Source organism: Amphiura filiformis, chromosome 1 (genome assembly GCF_039555335.1).
Source record: "Amphiura filiformis chromosome 1, Afil_fr2py, whole genome shotgun sequence".
Lineage (NCBI taxonomy): Eukaryota > Metazoa > Echinodermata > Ophiuroidea > Amphilepidida > Amphiuridae > Amphiura > Amphiura filiformis.
The window spans coordinates 45,433,995-45,452,040 of NC_092628.1; the positions used below are offsets into that span (position 1 = coordinate 45,433,995).

An 18,046-nucleotide genomic window follows, 5' to 3' on the forward strand; every position below is an offset into this window, starting at 1 on the left:
TACAAGAAATCCCAGGCCTGTTAAATGGCGTACATACTTGTTTTGATCCAAATGTGAGCTATGTGAGACCCCGGATATCAAGAAAGGACGCACCGTTTTGCGCATGCGCATAGTAGTGATTTCCCGACTTTGAGCATGCTCATTTCAGTGATATCTCGACTTTGCGCACGTAATTAATTAAGATGCGCATTTGAACGAATTCCCTAGTTTGCGCAGCCGAATTTCCGATTTTGAGCAGCGTGCGCAAACTGGGAATTTCTTTGATATGCGCATGCTCAAACAGCCGAATTTCCGAGTTTGAGCAGCCTGCGCAAACTAGGAATTTTATGAGCATGAACGTATGGTATGGAGCGGCGAAGTCAACACTGATCACGGACGGTACAACTGTCAAAACGGAGGAAATTATTGCTCTGAAGATTTAATTTTGCTTTCTATCATCAGAATTGTATATTATTATTATTATTATTAGTATTAGTATTATCATTATTATTATTATTATTATTATTATTATTATTATTATTATTATTATTATTATTATTATTATTATTATAAATATACTGTGGTTTCATTATTGATATTAGCCGGACTATTTGTATTAAAATAAAAGTCACATTGGAGAATTTAATTTGTTTATATTATTATTCTCTTTCTTCTGTTACATTTATAATGTATCTTTTATCTATTTATAGGCTGTTTATTTATTTATTATCATAACATATTTTATCATTTATTGATTTATTATTATTTACTTATTTGTTCATCTAACAAAATAAGTACCTTTTTGGGGAACTATATTGGTTATAAATAATAAAAAAATAATGACAAACGATACAGGAAAGGATATCATAACAATTGTCCACTTGACAAGGTGATTAGCGCAATGTCACGTTATATAATAGGAACAATAGCTGAATGGCTAGGATATTGAATTCTTTGGTATTAATCATTGACTGGTGTGCTATTATTAATCAATGGAATCTGTATAATATATGGATTCTATAATTTAACCAGATTCTTATCATTGATAAAAAAAAATTAAAATCAGCCATCTTTCTTTTGTATGAAAATGTTTAATAAATCATAGACACGGTAACACCACGGCTGTCGAAAGATTTAAAAAAAGTTTAAAATGAAATCACACTTCTAAGCCCCTATCACTAAACTTGAATGTTTAACATGTTTGAGTATATTGAGGGATAGTGCTTATAGCACTAAGAAAAAAAAGAAGGAAGGAAGGAAGAAAGAAACTTGCGGAATAAAAAAAAAAAAAGATGGGTTCCCTGTCCATTCAGTCTTTCCGATATCCCGATTTTAGATGAAAAGAAAGGAAACAAACGGATCCGCCCTTCAAAATATAATAATTAGTCCGATTTTAGATGAAAAGAAAGGAAGAAAAACAAATGAAAGAAAGAAAATCAGTTCAAAACTGTTTAGTATTATACAATAACTCATAACATCCATGCTAAAAAAAGACAAAACAATGTTTTGTTAAAACATATGGAATAAAATTAAAAGAAAGTCACTGAAAGAGAAAAAACAAATAAGAAAGAAATATAATTTTCTAATTTGCAAATTTGATAAGTATATTGAGGGATAGTGTTTAGAAAGAACGAAAAAACACGCGAAAAAAGACAAAGCAATGTTTTGTCAAAAATGTGGAATAAAAAGAAAGTCACTGAGAGAGAGAAACAAATAAGAAAGAAATATAATTTAATTTTCTAATTTGAAAAAGAAAGTCACCCTTTACAAAGATCTTAATTAATTATCTAATTAAAGGGTGCTATTATACAGTCTACAGCCTGACCATGCACACGGCATAAAACGACCAACTTCTGTGCTTCCAAATCTGGGTATTTGATATACCCAGATATGGAAGACCTATGTGGGCGCGTGAACAGGAAAAATAACGAGTTATGAAGTTTAAAATGAAATATATATATTATCACTAAACGCATTATATAATGCAATCACTTTGTAAACATGTTTGAATGTTGAACATGTTTGAGTATATTGAAGGATAGTTTTTAAAAAGAAAGAAAAAAAAACACAAAAAAGACAAAGCAATGTTTTGTTAAAAATGTGGACTAAAAGTAAAAGTAAGTCACTGAAAGAGAGAAAATAAATAAGAAAGAAATATATTTTATTTTTTAATTTGAAAAATAAAGTCATCCCCTTATGGATGCTATAATATAGGGCATGCAGTCTACAGCCTGGTCATGCACACGGCATAAAACGACCCACTTCTATGCTTCCAAATCTGGGTATTTGGTATACCCAGATATGGAAGACCTATGTGAGAGCGTGAACAGGAAAAATAACGAGTTATATGATGTTTAAAATTAAATATATCGCTAAACACATTATTGCATTTACTTTTTTAACATGTTTAAATGTTGAACATGTTGTAGTGTAGAAAGAAAGAAAGAAAGAAAGAAAGAAAGAAAGAAAGAAAGAAAGAAAGAAAGAAAGAAAGAAAAAGAAAGAAAGAAAGAAAGAAAGAAAGAAGAAAGAAATATATTTTATTTTCTTATTTGAAAAAGAAAGTCACCCCTTTACAAAGATCTTAATTAATTATCTAATTAAAGGATGCTATTATACAGTCTACAGCCTGACCATGCACACGGCATAAAACGACCAACTTCTGTGCTTCCAAATCGGTGTATTTGATATACCCAGATATGGAAGACCTATGTGGGCGCGTGAACAGGAAAAATAACGAGTTATGAAGTTTAAAATGAAATATATATTATCCCTATAACGCATTATATAATGCAATCACTTTGTAAACATGTTTGAATGCTGAACATGTTGGAGTATAGGGATAGTTTTTAAAAAGAATGACAAAAAAACACGCTAAAATTTTTCCACCTAGTAGAATTTGGAAGCCATTTGCATACCCTACTCGAATTAACAAACTTTCCTCTTTGAAAAATGTATACGGGTCTGTAGGAAGCGGACATATAATTGTTTCCAATTTGCATGCAATGCAAGAATAAGAATTAATATACGAAACTAACTATAAATTGCACGCAGGTGACAAATGGAGCCGAGAAACTGTGTCAAATTATGTCAATCACTAATTATATCTTGTCTCATATGAGAACTGTTATATCAGGCTCAAATATCTAGTGGCCCGTCGGGTCAGCATTGTTGGAAGTTATACTGGCCCAATGCAAAATCCACTGGCGCAAGGCCACCGGACCACCGCTTAAATCTGTCCCTATACGGGTGAAACTGATAATTGATAATTTAGTTATTATCAAATTTACATTCTAAAGTTATTATGTAGGTCTACAGGCGAATGCCATGTTGCATTCGTGACGTGAAAATAATATTATTCAACAAAGAATTAGGCCTGGTTTATAAGCGCTTCGACCATGTTGACCGTGTCCAAACAGGGATTTCCCTTTTAATAAAGGAGCACCGCGCAGTACAACGCAATGCCGCGTGTAAAATAGGTCTATATTCAAAATAGCTGTCAATCATCAGAATAGTTAGTACCCCTTTTCATGATTAATATTATAATAAATATAATATAGGTGTGGTGTTTGCTAGAAATCAGTAATTTGCAAAGACAAAAAAAGACAATCAGGGGGTTACCAGCCTTTAATTTATGCAAAATTGACCATTAATGGCCAAGTTGACCTTCCCATTTTCGGCTTGCGGCTAATCACGGCGTATTATACAATTGTATGACTTACCGAAATATGTTAATCCCTTTAATCAACAATGATTTGACAATGATTGACAGACGAAACATAGATTAATTATATCTGTCAATCATTTGCATATCGCAATTTTGATTTTACTTTTTTTTATAGGCCTCATGAAAGAAATAAAGAAAGAACATTATAAATATTTGAACTTGACAATCTTTTAAAAATTGTGATTTGACCATAAATGATCATGATAATTATGTACATTTTGAAAAGAAAAAAAAAGCAATCTTCCAAATCTGGATGTGTGAAATACTTCAAGTATAATTATATTCAATAGTGGGTATAAAGGGGAAAAACAAAAATTGCACGAAAGAAGAAAAAAAACGCAGAAAGAAAAAGAAAGAAGAAAAAGGTTGTGTAAGTTGTTATGGTGAGACGTTCATGTTTTGTGATATGACATTTACAATGAGCTCTAAATCTTTATCATATGGCATTATTATAAAGTCCCAAATTTATTTTCGACATTCTGCGCTTAAAAATCTTTCAAATTCCATTAATGATGTAGGCCTAGATTGCTTATGTGCGTGTTTAATGTTTGTTTGGGTGTGTTGTGAGTGTACAACAGGGGTGTGCTGGTTAGTTGATGTGATGAGATGCTTTTGTGATGCTTTTATATATGGTGAGCTCAAAACGCATTTTTCCGCATTCTGCGCTCAACATCTATAATACCGCGTGTATGTTTGTAGGATGGGTGTGGGGTGTGCGGGGGTTGTGTAAGGCGGATGGGTGTGTATTGTAGTTTTGATATGATAAGCCTTGGAATTTGGTGGTAGGGCCTATATGCATTTCCAGAAAGAACCATGACATGAAAAAGGTTTTGCAAAGGCCAGAAAGAACCATTTTGGGGTTCATGCAATTTCTCATAAAACACACACTATTCTCTTTAGCTGTCCTGTAATACCCTTTTCGAAGGAGCTTTTTTCTTCTTTGGAAAGGTCCAATGACCTCGGCAGAAATGACCATTATCAGCTGATACTGACTCTGCGGCTAATCACGGCGTATGATATATAATATTATGCAATGACTCGCCAAAATATGAAATATACCCTTTATATTTACGTGTATTTTGCAAAGAAAAAAATCTTCCAAATCTGGGTGTGTAAAATACTCAGATTTGGAAGACAATAACTGTGCATTAGCGCATGTGCCGTGATGAGAAAAACGAAACGAAAACAAACGTTGTTATAATGCACGAGACATTTGTATTTAAATCCAACTCTAAACTTAGCATTATTACCCAATTTTTTTTTGCACACCATTATCAAATTGAAGGAGAAAAAAAAGAGAAATATAATTGAAAGAAAGAAAAAAAAATTTAAGAAAGAAAAACAGAAATTTAGGAAAGAAAGAAAAGAAATTTAAAAAATAATCAAAGACAGAAATTAAAGAAAAGAAAGAACATGATATGAAGAAACGAGCATTTTAATATGGAAAGAAACTTAAGAAAGAAGGACACTCGAGGAAAGAATTGGAGGATTTGAGCTTTTCACCAAATGACCCTGCATGTACGTACTAGGCTATATAGGCCTAATAATATATCGAGCTGTAACCAATGACCGGGGAACTCATCACAGTATGAGGAGGAGATGGTCCAGAACGCCGATGTAACCTGTCAATCTTAATTAGGCCTATGTCATGGCCCTGAAAAACCCAAAATAGTATGTTCTCTCTACTGTCTATGGTTTTAGACTAAATATGCACAACTTTGCATTGGTTCCAATACGTATGCTCCTTTAAGAAAGGACTCACAGGAAAGGATATACAATATAGACTTTTAGCATTTCAAAACTTTAAAAGAAGGACTCAAATTCTCTGAACATGCTGAAAGAGTCAGAGGATTTGAGCTTTTCACCAAATGACCCTATACTATACTACACTCCTCAAAAGATTTAAAAGATCAGATGAAAAATTATCAGCATTTTTTAAAACAAAGGATATGATGATAATATTATTGATAATTGTGCTTGATCTTTCAAAAGGCAAAGTAGCATAGGGACTAAAAGTAGGCCCTATAAGACTCGTGATCATGACATGACACTCGGCTAAGCAAACTTGACTTTCAGTACGTGCGTTTTTCACACAATCCGAAATTATATGGTTATAATGATGCATCATATCACACTAGCCTATAAACAAATCGGATAATCCACTAAGTATTTTGAAATGAAATGCTCAAATAATATTATAAATACAGATATCGATAATAACTCAAAAAAGCCTGCATGACAAGGTATTAAAGTGAAATAACCCTTCTGGCTATTTTAGTCTGATTATGACATTATCTCTATATTTCACTATCCAACATTTAGGCCTGCCGGCTATTTCATCAAAAGACTCTACCATCAACCTGTAAACCTCGGCATGCATAGATGTAGGCATAGGGAGTGGGGGTATTTGTATGTAGGTCCACTATACTGGTCCCGGGACAGGGCCTATATATATATATATAAATATATGCGGAATTTTGACATTATTTATAATGTCTAAACAATGTCAAAGCTTCAATCAGTCTGATGATTGTTGCCATGGACGTGTGCAGCATGAAACTGCCAGTTACTACTAAAAACATGTAACATTTAACTGTTATTTTCTGTACAACTACTATATATATATACCGGTATATGATATATCAAAATGAATCGATGCACGCAAACGGTACTGTTTCTTGTTTTGTTTTTAAAAAATTTGTTCTTAACAATTTGCCATTCGTATAGTCTTTGAACGTCATCAGAGCTTTCAACATGGTTGAAATAATTATACTAATTTATTTATTTATAAAAACGACTGCAAAAAGAGACTAGGTCGTGCGCAAACTAGGAAATTCCCATGAATGCGCAGATGCTCAAAACATAGATTTCAAGAGTTTGAGCATGATGCGCAAAATATAGATTTCCCGAGTTTGAGCATGATGCGCAAACTCAGGAAATCCCAAAAGGACGCAGCTTTTAAGAGCTGCGCATATCAAGGAATTGCTGGGTTTGAGCAGCTTTGGGATGCGCAAACTCATGATATCACCATTTCCCGCATGCGCATTTTTCTGCGTAAACTCATGAAATACGGTATATTACATACATGGAGCTCAAATGTAGGCCTATATCAGGGTGTTTCAAGAAATTCCTGATTCCACCAAAAAACATTAACCAAACTTTTTCCTGTTTGGTCAGTAAATAGAGAAGACCTTCCTGCATGAAGAGATCAACTTTTTTAATGAAAAATTTAATGAGATGAGAACTACAACAGGTTGAAGTGACACCATTCCGTGCATCAGGTGTTCAAACGCACTTATCTACGAATTTGGAGTGAATCAGACAATCAAACTTTCATACTCATAAAATTTAACTATTTATGACGACAAAATGTGTAGGATGTTAAGAAATTTAAGAATGTTTAAGCCTACCGCGGCCCATCTCAAATCATGCACTTCCCCGTGCACTTCTCACTACCATGTCCATTTCATAGGGAGTATAAAACCGGGGACCATCATGGCTTCCATGCACACACAGTGTATTGCTCAATGTAGTAAAGATAACCTTTGAGTTGGAGCAAATTTCTCAAAATTGGTAGTGATTAATGTTACCAAACTTATGCCATGATGAAATATAATAATTTTGAAGATAAAATGTGCTGACCTTAAAAGATTGAACAATGTTTAAGACTACCGCTTTTCATTTGAAATAATGCACTTATTGTTCATCTCCTCTATGGAGATATTTTCCATGGCGGCCATCTATGATCATGCTTGAGGTTTCACCAAACAAACCATGGGTTTTGAGGTCTTATATTTTTTTGTTGTATGTCAACAAAATCGATTAAATTTTCAGGATGATCTTATTTTCATGTTGTTATAAGCAAATATAATGTTCCAGATAAGATAGTTAATAAATACATTAAGAAAAAGTACCTTAAAGTTGCACTTTCTGTTAGTATTCCTTTTGGACTTTAACTTTTTAACATGTTCTAGCAGCCCTATATAAAACCGTGACACTCGAAAGGCCATATCTCTGGAATGAAACGTCCGATTAAGATTATTTAAACGCCAAAATGTTTCTTTCATCAATTCCCATCCAATAAGCTAGGTCTGAATCAATTTAAAAGTACTTCAATTTTTAGTGGACATGCCTACTATAATGTGCAAAACAAAATTGAGGTCAAAGGTCATGTAGGGGCTAAATTTAAACTTTGCCCTATTGGGCTTAAACTTGATAGGTCAAAGGTCATCTGGGGTCAAACAGTATCGCTATCATGCCTGTGCACTCACAGCATCTGGGCTCTCACAGCCGCAGGTGCACTAGTTTATATTGGATGTTCATTTAATTATGACAGATTCTGTGTTATTTAAGGTTATTTAAAAGTATTTTTTGTGAGAGCTGAGAGTACACCAGACCTATCAAATTGCATTCTGAATACGAGGAATGTCCTTCTGATATCAAATAATTATCAAATGATTTTTTGAAATTTGAGATATAATACAAATTTTATGACAAATTATAAAAATTTGACATTTTTAAAATTTTTGATATTTAACAGTCCTGGAAGTAAACTTTAAAAATCGAATGATATGTACTTAAAGTGTATGTAGCTGGGATGAAAAGCCAACGATCAATTGAAAATTTTGACCTTTCATATTGAAGACTTTCCCAAAAGACCTAAATTGTTTTGGGGGAAAAATCCATATATCTTCAATACAAAAGGTCAAAATTTTCAATTGATCGTCGGCTTTTAATCCCAGCTACATTAGATTTATAAAGTTTACTTTGAGGACTGTTAAATATCATTAGATTTATAAAGTTTACTTTGAGGACTGTTAAATATCATTAGATTTATAAAGTTTACTTTGAGGACTGTTAAATATCAAAAATATCGATTTTTAATCATTTGCCATAAAATGTGTATTATATCGCAAATTTCAAAAATCCAAATTATTTGATATCGGGATATTCTTCGTATTCAGAATGCAATTTGATATGGCTGATGTGCTCTCATGTTCCACAAAAAATACTGTGCATACCCCAGCCCTTAAAAGGGCATTTCGTGATCCACAGCATCATCCCCCCACTTTTCTCAAAAAAACTTGAGATTTTTGTATCACTGGAAACCTCTGGCTACATAATGTTTATGTACAAAAAATTTCTTGCAGATTAATTTGTTATTATATCGTTTGTTATTTGTTATTATATCGTGAAATTTGAACTCCCAGACATCTAAACCAAGTAAATAAATACAGAAGGTCATTTAAAAGATTAATACTTGCTCAGAATGATTGTAAATGTGGAAAAAAGAGGTGGGGTTAAATCCTACCTACTTTGTGATTGTTTTTGCCCGCACTCACTCATTTTTTACCCGATTTCCATAAAAAAGGTGTCAAAATGCTCAGGAGAATGAACCACTTCAAATGAGACGTGTAGGTAAAATGTTTAAAACATTTCATTTTTTAACTATGTACCCCAGGTTGTGACACAGGAAAACAAGTTTATCTCTATTCGAAGAGAATAATTATTACATTACAAGTTGACACTCATTGTAATTTTTATGCGTATTTCTCCTGAAAAAAGAGAAATTGTGTGGGTAAACTTCGGGCTTGTACGTGTTCTTCCCCCGTTTGAAGCGAAATTAATTTTCAAGGCAGCGGGCTATGACGTACGTAAATGAAGCGGACACTATATCATGCTCTCATTTACTTGTGTAAATTAGCAAAAAAATTTGACATTAGCAACAATGAGTTGTACTATTATTTACCATAACAATATGCAGACTATTGTTCTCATTTCGGAAACAAAGCCCACAGTATTGTTACTTTGTGTTTGCTTTGTAATATTTCATCCAACTGAAACTATAATAACTATAGCACAGGGAAATCAGATACATGAGTTTGTGGACTTAACACGGTTTATATGCTAGTCACAATGAAATTCTAAGCTCAAATTATTTATTTACTTTTTAGTCCTAATATTTCTCATGATATTGATATACATAATTGTAATATCACAATTTACTAATAATAAAAAAAAACGGCTGATTGTAATACTTAATTTAGAGTTTTTTCTGTGAACAACAACAGTATACGTTCTGTGCATTGAAAATGTTTATAATCCCTTCTCGCAAAGCAGGCACAATCATTTCATGACGTCAATTTTTTTTCTAGGTCAAATCTGTCTCGTTCGAAGGAACTCATCGCTTAAGTTGGTTTTTGCGGAATATCAATTTTAAACGTCTTATTTTCTCAAAAAGGAATCATTTTCATTGTCCTCATAATATTAGCTTGCCAATGATATGATGTTGTTTTTGCAATAGACCTGCCCTTTAAGCTTTAGTCGTATGTAGTGATGTAGAACCTTTGACATTCAATGTGTTACTGATGAGAGACATTTTTTGGTTAAAACAACAGAATTTAATGTGCCGATTCTGTTGTCGTGCCGCAGAAAAATAAATTGACCAAATTAGCGAACCTTCAAATAAGCTGCAATAAACCGAGTACCGTACTATTTTAAGACCATAAACATGCTCAAGTTCTTGTTAAAAGAAAGTTACAGTGTTTGGATAATTTATTTGGCACTCAGATTCAGAGCAATCATTATTGTGCGTATAAACTACCATTGACATTTTTGTGTTTCAGAATCTGTTGCATTCGGACATTGAAAAATCACCTCGTTGCTCCCAAGAAAAGATTTGGATTGGAAATTCATGTTGCAGATTCCTGGTATTGGTGTAAAACCTGGACATGTATAAGTCGTATTGTATCCACGTATAGAGTAACATAGGTGTGTATCGAACTTCCGAATGCTTCGGGCATATAAATTCAGATTCGTCCACCATTGTTTAACGGTGGAATCCAAAATCTTGTTAAAATATAAAATATTTAAATTCAAAATGGATCAAAATAACGGATTTAATTGAAATCACCCAAAAATCTCCATCATACACGTGCAGTTCGAATAGAATAGCCGATATAAACTTGGCCATGCATTTAATACAATGATAGGTGACCTGAACTGATACAAGATTGAACAAATTAGTCTTGCAGAAATGGTCCAGATAGTGCACGGATTTCGTTAACATCGTATAGAGTTTTATAATAACACTTGCATTAATCCCACGCAATAATCAATTTCTAGCGCTTATTAAAATTGTTTTGTGACATATTTCAAATATATATATAGATATAAAGCATTCAGAATATTTATTTACCTCTTATTCAAAATCGAAATATAGGTTACTATAAGTTGCAAATGAATATGAAGTGATTAAATGAACAATAATCATCTTTTTATGTACTTGAAAAGATGAGTATAAAAATAAAAAATAATTTGCAACAATTGTCAAATAATTGAGAGTATAAACTATCTCTGTCACATTCATATAAACGAAAATAGTATCAGACGTGACAATTGTCATAAAAATTCTATGTAAATGGACCCACATATTAAATTCCTTTTGTTGAGGTAATTTTATAAAACCCCACTGTTATTTAATTATTCTGAGGACAAATTGATTTATGTATGTAGAAAGAATAAATATAAAAGGAAGTTCGTGTTTTGATCTAGCACTAGCAGGTCGATTTAATATTCACGCTTCTTCCAGAATAACATAGTTGTTATTCTACCTGTTTTGTCACGTTTAACTTTTGACCAATTAACGTGGCAGCTTCATAATGTTCAGATTGAAAACTATTTCACCGACTTCTTTGGAAAAAAATCAGTCAGTAGAAATAGTCTGATTTATCTTCATGGGTTCAGTAATGACGATTTTAATGACACATTTTGTATCTCAAAAACCTAAAATTGAAATCTGGAGGTGCACAATTCAAGAAAAAGTGATTTTTGAGTTCTGTTTTCGCCACTGTTTCTGTGCCGAATTGGCGGAGGTTTGTGTACGAAGATTATTCGCTTGCATCTCAGCCGTCGTATAGCCGATTGCGATGATTAAAAGTCGGGTTTCAAGTTTACGTTGTATAACGTATATTAATCGTACACATACTAAAATTCAGGCATTGTAAGTTTTTGCTTAAAGACAATTTTCCAAAACTTGGATATGAATTTTCCAAACTACAGTGATTGACATTTCAATATCGTAGTATGCATGGTTTATTACATCAAACTTCAAAGTGACACCATGAATCTATTATGAGGAAGTGACCGTAAATCAAATCTCGATTGAAATCTAGTCTACTTTTCTCATATATTAACAGATCATACAGTTTGTTACCATAACTCACCATACTCGTATATTTTTAAAAAAAATAGGGTTCTTCTGTCCCGGGTTCTGTCCGTCATCAATTGAATTTCTTCGGAGATGTACTTGAGCTTAGTTAAAAATTCCATTCTGGATATCCATGTATCCCGGCCATGTATCTGATGAACTGGACAAACTGATTCGTGTCAAAGACACTAGGATCCACAACATGCTCATCTATCAGGGCACATTTCTTTAACCCCGATACAGTTGCACATTCATTGAATGACCATTGAAAATTTGAGTACACAAACTCGTACTCCGCAACTTGAGGTCAAATTTTGCTCTATGATTGTTTAATTGACGTTATCAAACTATGGCATTGGGATGAGGCCATTGTGGTCCATAGTGAGATCTCGTCACCAATTATTAATTACCTAACGTGAAGTGAAGTGGTAAACTGATACTTTTCAATTTTTATATACAGCGAAATTCAAAACCATCGGTACAGAAAAATAATGTCAGTATCGTTCTTCATTACTTACTGAGTCTAGCGATGTTTGACAAACTGTTCTGTAAAGACATGAAAGACCTCAATAGTTTCTTTAAAATGCTTTGCTAGAATTTACCGCCCACGACTATTATTACTTGCCAAATTTGTCGCTTGATTTGATTTGCGTGATTTAAACAAATCCATTGCGCACAATATACCCATGCAAAAATCAAGGTGAATATTGCAATCCATTTTAAATCGTGTAATTAAAAACTTTAAAGCGACTGACATAATCACACATACGTGACACAACAGTATTTATTGGTAAGCTCGTTTTATACTAACACTGAGGCAAGTTAATATTAATAACAGCTTACCTTTCAAACGAGTTGCTTATGAAGATATAGGAAAGCGAATAGTGACGTACGTGTGGTAGCCTTTGGTGGAAAACCGTTCAATAAAATGTTCATCATATTTTTAAAGTAACAATGTGATATAGGGTACATATAGAAGGTGTTTCATATAATACTATACCCAAACAGATTGGGGGTTGTCTCCAAATACACAATTTGCATTTTTTGTCTTCAAATATCGATTAATAAGCTCTTGAAACAAAACACCCAGCCCGATTTTAACACAATAAAGATGACCATTTGGTACAATGTTAAATTCCAAAATTGCCCAAGAGCTGAAGATAAGGAGTGTAATTCGGTTAAGTGTAAATTTAGTATACAGTGCACAAAATAATTAAGGTACCAGTTATGTTCACCCCTGTATATCCTAAACAAAGTTAAGCGTTCAGTACCTGTACCCTTTAGCTCTGATTTAAAACCTAATTTGTTGAAATTTGTTGAGTATTAAAGGAAAGGTGATCTAAAACCCAAGGAAGTAACGAAATCAAAAGTTGCACTTTCATGTTCTAATCAATGGAAAACACGGAGCTAGTTTTAATGTGATAATCAATGTAAGCACGGCGCTAGTACAAATCAAAAGTGCGTGCAATGGAGCAAAACACAGATTCTCAATCTGTGAGCAAAACTACAACTTTTGGATTTGCATCTTCCTTTGGTGTTTGGATCATCGTATCTTTATTTCCTGCCCGATTTTAACGAATGAGGTCTTAAATCTGAGCTAAAAGATGCAGCTATTGGCTTGGCTGCTTGTTCTAATTATGACATATCCGCCTTTGTTTAGGATATACAGGGATACAAAATAACTGGTACCTTAATTGTTTGGCGGAGTGTATTTACACACAACATAATTACATTCCGGTCTTATATATATACAATTATTTAAAACCTTGCATCACTTCACAATTCTAACTTTACTCAAATATCACTTTATATGCTTTATTTACATTCATTACATGTGACATTAAATATATATCTACACAAAAAAACCTGGCAATTAGCATTGAAATCACTTTAACCATTTCACACTTACGAATTTTCACTTTGTATTTTTAACTATAGCTTATTTGAGACAAATGTGACGCGTCATGTCAACAGGAGACACTTTTGGGCGGATCAAATGGAGAAATAGCCAAAAATCTGCCCGGGGGTGACTTTTTCACAATTTGGGTTTGTTGCGAATTTGTGATGTTATTAATGTTTAAAATATTGTCTGATAGTTTCAGACCGGAATATAACTGGCATCTTGTATTTTTTGAGACATTTTTCTAGGTAATTCCTACTCTCGACATTGTCAATAATATTTTTAAAGGCCGATATCTCAATTTCCAATTTTATAATACCATAACTTACGAACTTAATATCTTCGCTTAGGAATGTCCGATTTCATTGGGGAAAACAGCATTGTGGAGCAAAATATTTCTATATTTAAGATATGTAAAAACCTCAAAATTGATAACCTGCCCAAAAGTGTCTCCTTTTGACATCACGTCACAAATGTAAGCAGTTGGTCCATAAAATGCTAAAACGAGAATGAATTGTAGGACAGTCATGCATGGTACGGGTTTAGTCATCAGTCTGTACTGTATGCACTTGTCTACTCGCTAACCCATCAGCCCTTTGTTGCAGGGAATCAGCGTGTGAGGTGCTAGCATCTCCAATCTTCTGTTTCCTACGAAAGCTAATTATAGCAGCAATGGTATATAGGTATGGATTGATGGCAGAGTTGATAGGTAACACAAAGGTAACACACCAAGCATACACTGAAGGAGGGAGGGTAAGTACCCTAGCTTGAACAAGAATACCGAGCACAATAACTGGAAACCAACATGCAAAGTCCGTGGCAACTATAGCTGCTACTTTAAAAGTCAACCTCATCTGTTCTTTCATTTCCTTATTAAGTCCAGCTCTTTTAGACGACTTGTAGACAACTCTTACGACTTCTATATAGCAAGCAAGTATCGCAAGATAACAGATACAGTTCAGACCAAGAAAGATCGCAGATGAGAAGTACAAACCAGACACAAGTGGTCCCGATTCAGTAATTAGAAGAGGAACTTCGTAGCATGATCCTGTATCAGGACAAATTTTCTTGGTTAACTCTGTTGAAGAGTACAAGTGGATTAAGGATAGTGGTAGACCAATACACACATGGGAGTTATCGTAAAATTTGAAATTAATTCCAGACAAAGCTGATGGGACGATTCCAATTACAGCTGCTATGAGCCACGTAAGTGTCACAGCTATGTAACATATCCTAGTTTTAAGAGTTTTACTTATGTGAGGGTATTTAATACAAACAAACCTGTCAGTACTGATAATGGTAACAAAGAACACAGAGGCTTCACTTGATAACAAAGACAAAGCTCCAGCAATCCTGCAGGTGATTCCCGTTCTCCAGGTTTCAGATTGCATTGGAAAGTAGTCTCCAAAGTAGACATCAGCAGATGCTATCAGCAACATATAAACACCCATGAGTAAGTCAGACATCGCAAGATTACTAAGCAGGAGATCTTGGACTTTGTTCTTTTGAGACGCCTTCTTCTTCCCCCGCTTCCTCCAAGACAATACAAAGATGTTTCCAGCGAGGGCATTTATACCAATGAACCACATCATGGTGGCTAATGCCTTGTCTGATAGCAATCTGCCACAACTTAAATATGGTGATCGATTATCTGCTGCGCTACAACTAATATTGGGCGGTACGAAACACTCACAAATCTCATGTTGGCTTGTATACACAACAGTAAATGTTGAAAGCTTAGCGAGATCATTATTGTTGATATCTGTAAGTGGATTATCTTGTATATCTAAGCGATTGAGATGAATCAAGTTACCAAAATATGGTGTCTTTGTTAAGTAATTTGATGATATATCTACTGTGGTTAACTGGGTATTCTGTTTGAAAATATCATTATCCAGTTTCATCAATTTATTTGAAGGTAGATACAGAGTATGTAAGCTGATCAACTTGTCAAATACTCCAGCTTCTAAAGTTGAAATTTGATTAAAGCTTAACACCAGAATTCCTAAGTTGGACAAATCTACGAATAATCCACTCTTTAAAGTTACCAGCTTGTTATTATACAGCAAAAGAACACCGAGCCTGTGCAAACCGTTAAAAATAACAGAAGGCAATATGCTGATTCTATTACCGTAGAGAAATAAATTGATCAAATTTGGCGAACCTTCAAATAATTGCCTCGGCAATACAGTCAGTTCATTATTATTCAAGAACAATAAACGGAGTATTTTAAGATTTTGAAATACGGAACCATCAAGTTCTTGCAAGTTGTTGTTAGAGAGATCTAGAAGAAAAATATTGGATAACCTCAAGAAGATGTCCTTCGGTAATCGTTTTAGTATATTAAAAGAAATATCCAGTCTTTGTATAGAATCTAACCCATCAAATGTCGTGCTTTCCATTGAATGTATATTATTGGCACTCAGATGCAGTGCAATAATATTGTGCGGGTAAAGTACCATTGCCATTTGAATTTCAGAATCATTTGCATTCGGACATTGAAAAGCCACCTCGTTGCTCCCAAGAAAAGCGGCGCATTTGGATTGGAAATTCATGTTGCAGATTCCTGGTATTGGTATAAAACCTGGACATGTATAAGTCGTATTATATCCACGTATAAAGGGACATAGGGTTGCGTCTGTATCAGAACTTCCGAATGCTTCTGGGCATATAAATTCAGATTCTTCCACCGTTGTTGTACTGATGTTGATAGCGACATCACCGAATAAATTCAACTGGAGATTTCCGTGTCTGAAAATTGCCTGACAAGATTCATTCACGAGTTTGCGTTTTATTACTACAAATTTCTTTCCACAGTTTATATTTCCACCTTTTCTTTCCACATAGAAGTACGATGCTTCTGATGCATTCCCTATAAGGTGAATTTCAATTTGCGTTACCAAATTTGATTCTGATGGCAGTGTTGCTTGAAGGCTGCACGTTTCATCTACGCTGCCATGAACGATTCTTGTCCTCTGGTGCGTCCCATTATTAATAACACAAGATGATTCATTTCTGTTCGTGTTCCACAATGGTGTTATTTGCATCCGGGATAATCCACTAGCTATTACATTTCTTGTTTGCATACAGCCAAGAAATAGTACATTGAAAACGAGTGTAAACGTAACTTTCCAATTTAAATTGTGTGCACTCCGAAGTACCATTGTTGTGATCCTTGAAATCGTTTACGATAGTTTCACCGTCAAAACCTGTATGTAAGTACAAGTACAGAAAATGGAATTACAATTTTGTGAGCGATGCTGCTACGCGTATTACCATATAAATTGTAAACGTAATTGTTGGCAATGAACTCTAGGCAAGCAATAACGAAAGAAGTTTTATTCTTTCCAATCGCGAGTTCTTCCCATCAGCCCGGAAGCAGTGACATACGCATATAAAGTTATTTATCGCACGTATTATTTTGGCGACAATACAACATTTGTAATATTTAATTTAAAAGCTGTAAAATTGAATTCTAACCTAACCGTGAAGTAGTAAATGTAAATCCATATATCGAAGTGGCATATTCAAACATATTAAACTGTATTTATAGCAATACGCCGTAGAAGTGACGTAGTTAATCGGATTAACTACCATAGCAATAGATGAATACAATTTTGACTATACCGCACTGCACTACAACGTTCACGCGGTACCGATGCATTGAACCATAGATGTCAAAGAAAAGCTGATCACTCGCACCTGTAAGATAAGTATCTTTGAAAAGAACGGTATTGTATTCAATCTATGTTTGCTGACATACACAGGTGATTCGTGCAATTTGCTTGTAGTGCAGGGCGGTCTATTCAAAAATTGTATTCATCTATTGCTATGGTAGTCAATCCGATTATGACGTCACTTCTACGGCGTATAGTCCTTGTGAAGGTTCCGAGGGAGCAGAAACGATTTGCATTTCTATACATTGCAATGAAATAAACACAATCGCAATTACAAAGTTGTTACATGCTCTGTCATACCCTGGAGAATCAAGATATATTTGATTAAAGCTACAGCATATCCTTGACGTTGACATTCAGCTTCCGTATTAGATTTATAAGATAGTAAATTTGCTTTTATTGAGATGCTATTGAACAAACTAGCATTTTGAAAAACCAGACTCTTTCCATCATCTCTTAAGATTTTGATCTGAACCTAAAATATTGATTTCGGGCGCAATAAAATCCTAATCTTTTACATATTTCCCTTCTGGTTTTGTATTAAAATGTTTCAC

General features: G+C 34.0%; 1 protein-coding gene across 1 annotated transcript; it reads right to left on the reverse strand.

The window, feature by feature from the left end:
• Positions 1-14,357: 14,357 nt before the first annotated feature.
• LOC140160940 (G-protein coupled receptor GRL101-like) lies at positions 14,358-15,719 on the reverse strand. The gene has a single exon (XM_072184292.1). The coding sequence runs from the start codon at positions 15,717-15,719 to the stop codon at positions 14,358-14,360; it is 1,362 nt and encodes a 453-aa protein (XP_072040393.1).
• Between the last annotated feature and the right edge of the window lie 2,327 nt (positions 15,720-18,046).

Coding starts and splice junctions, on each gene's coding strand:
- LOC140160940 (XM_072184292.1), bottom strand. CDS start 15,719: ATGAAACTGGATAATGATATTTTCAAACAGAATACCCAGTTAACCACA.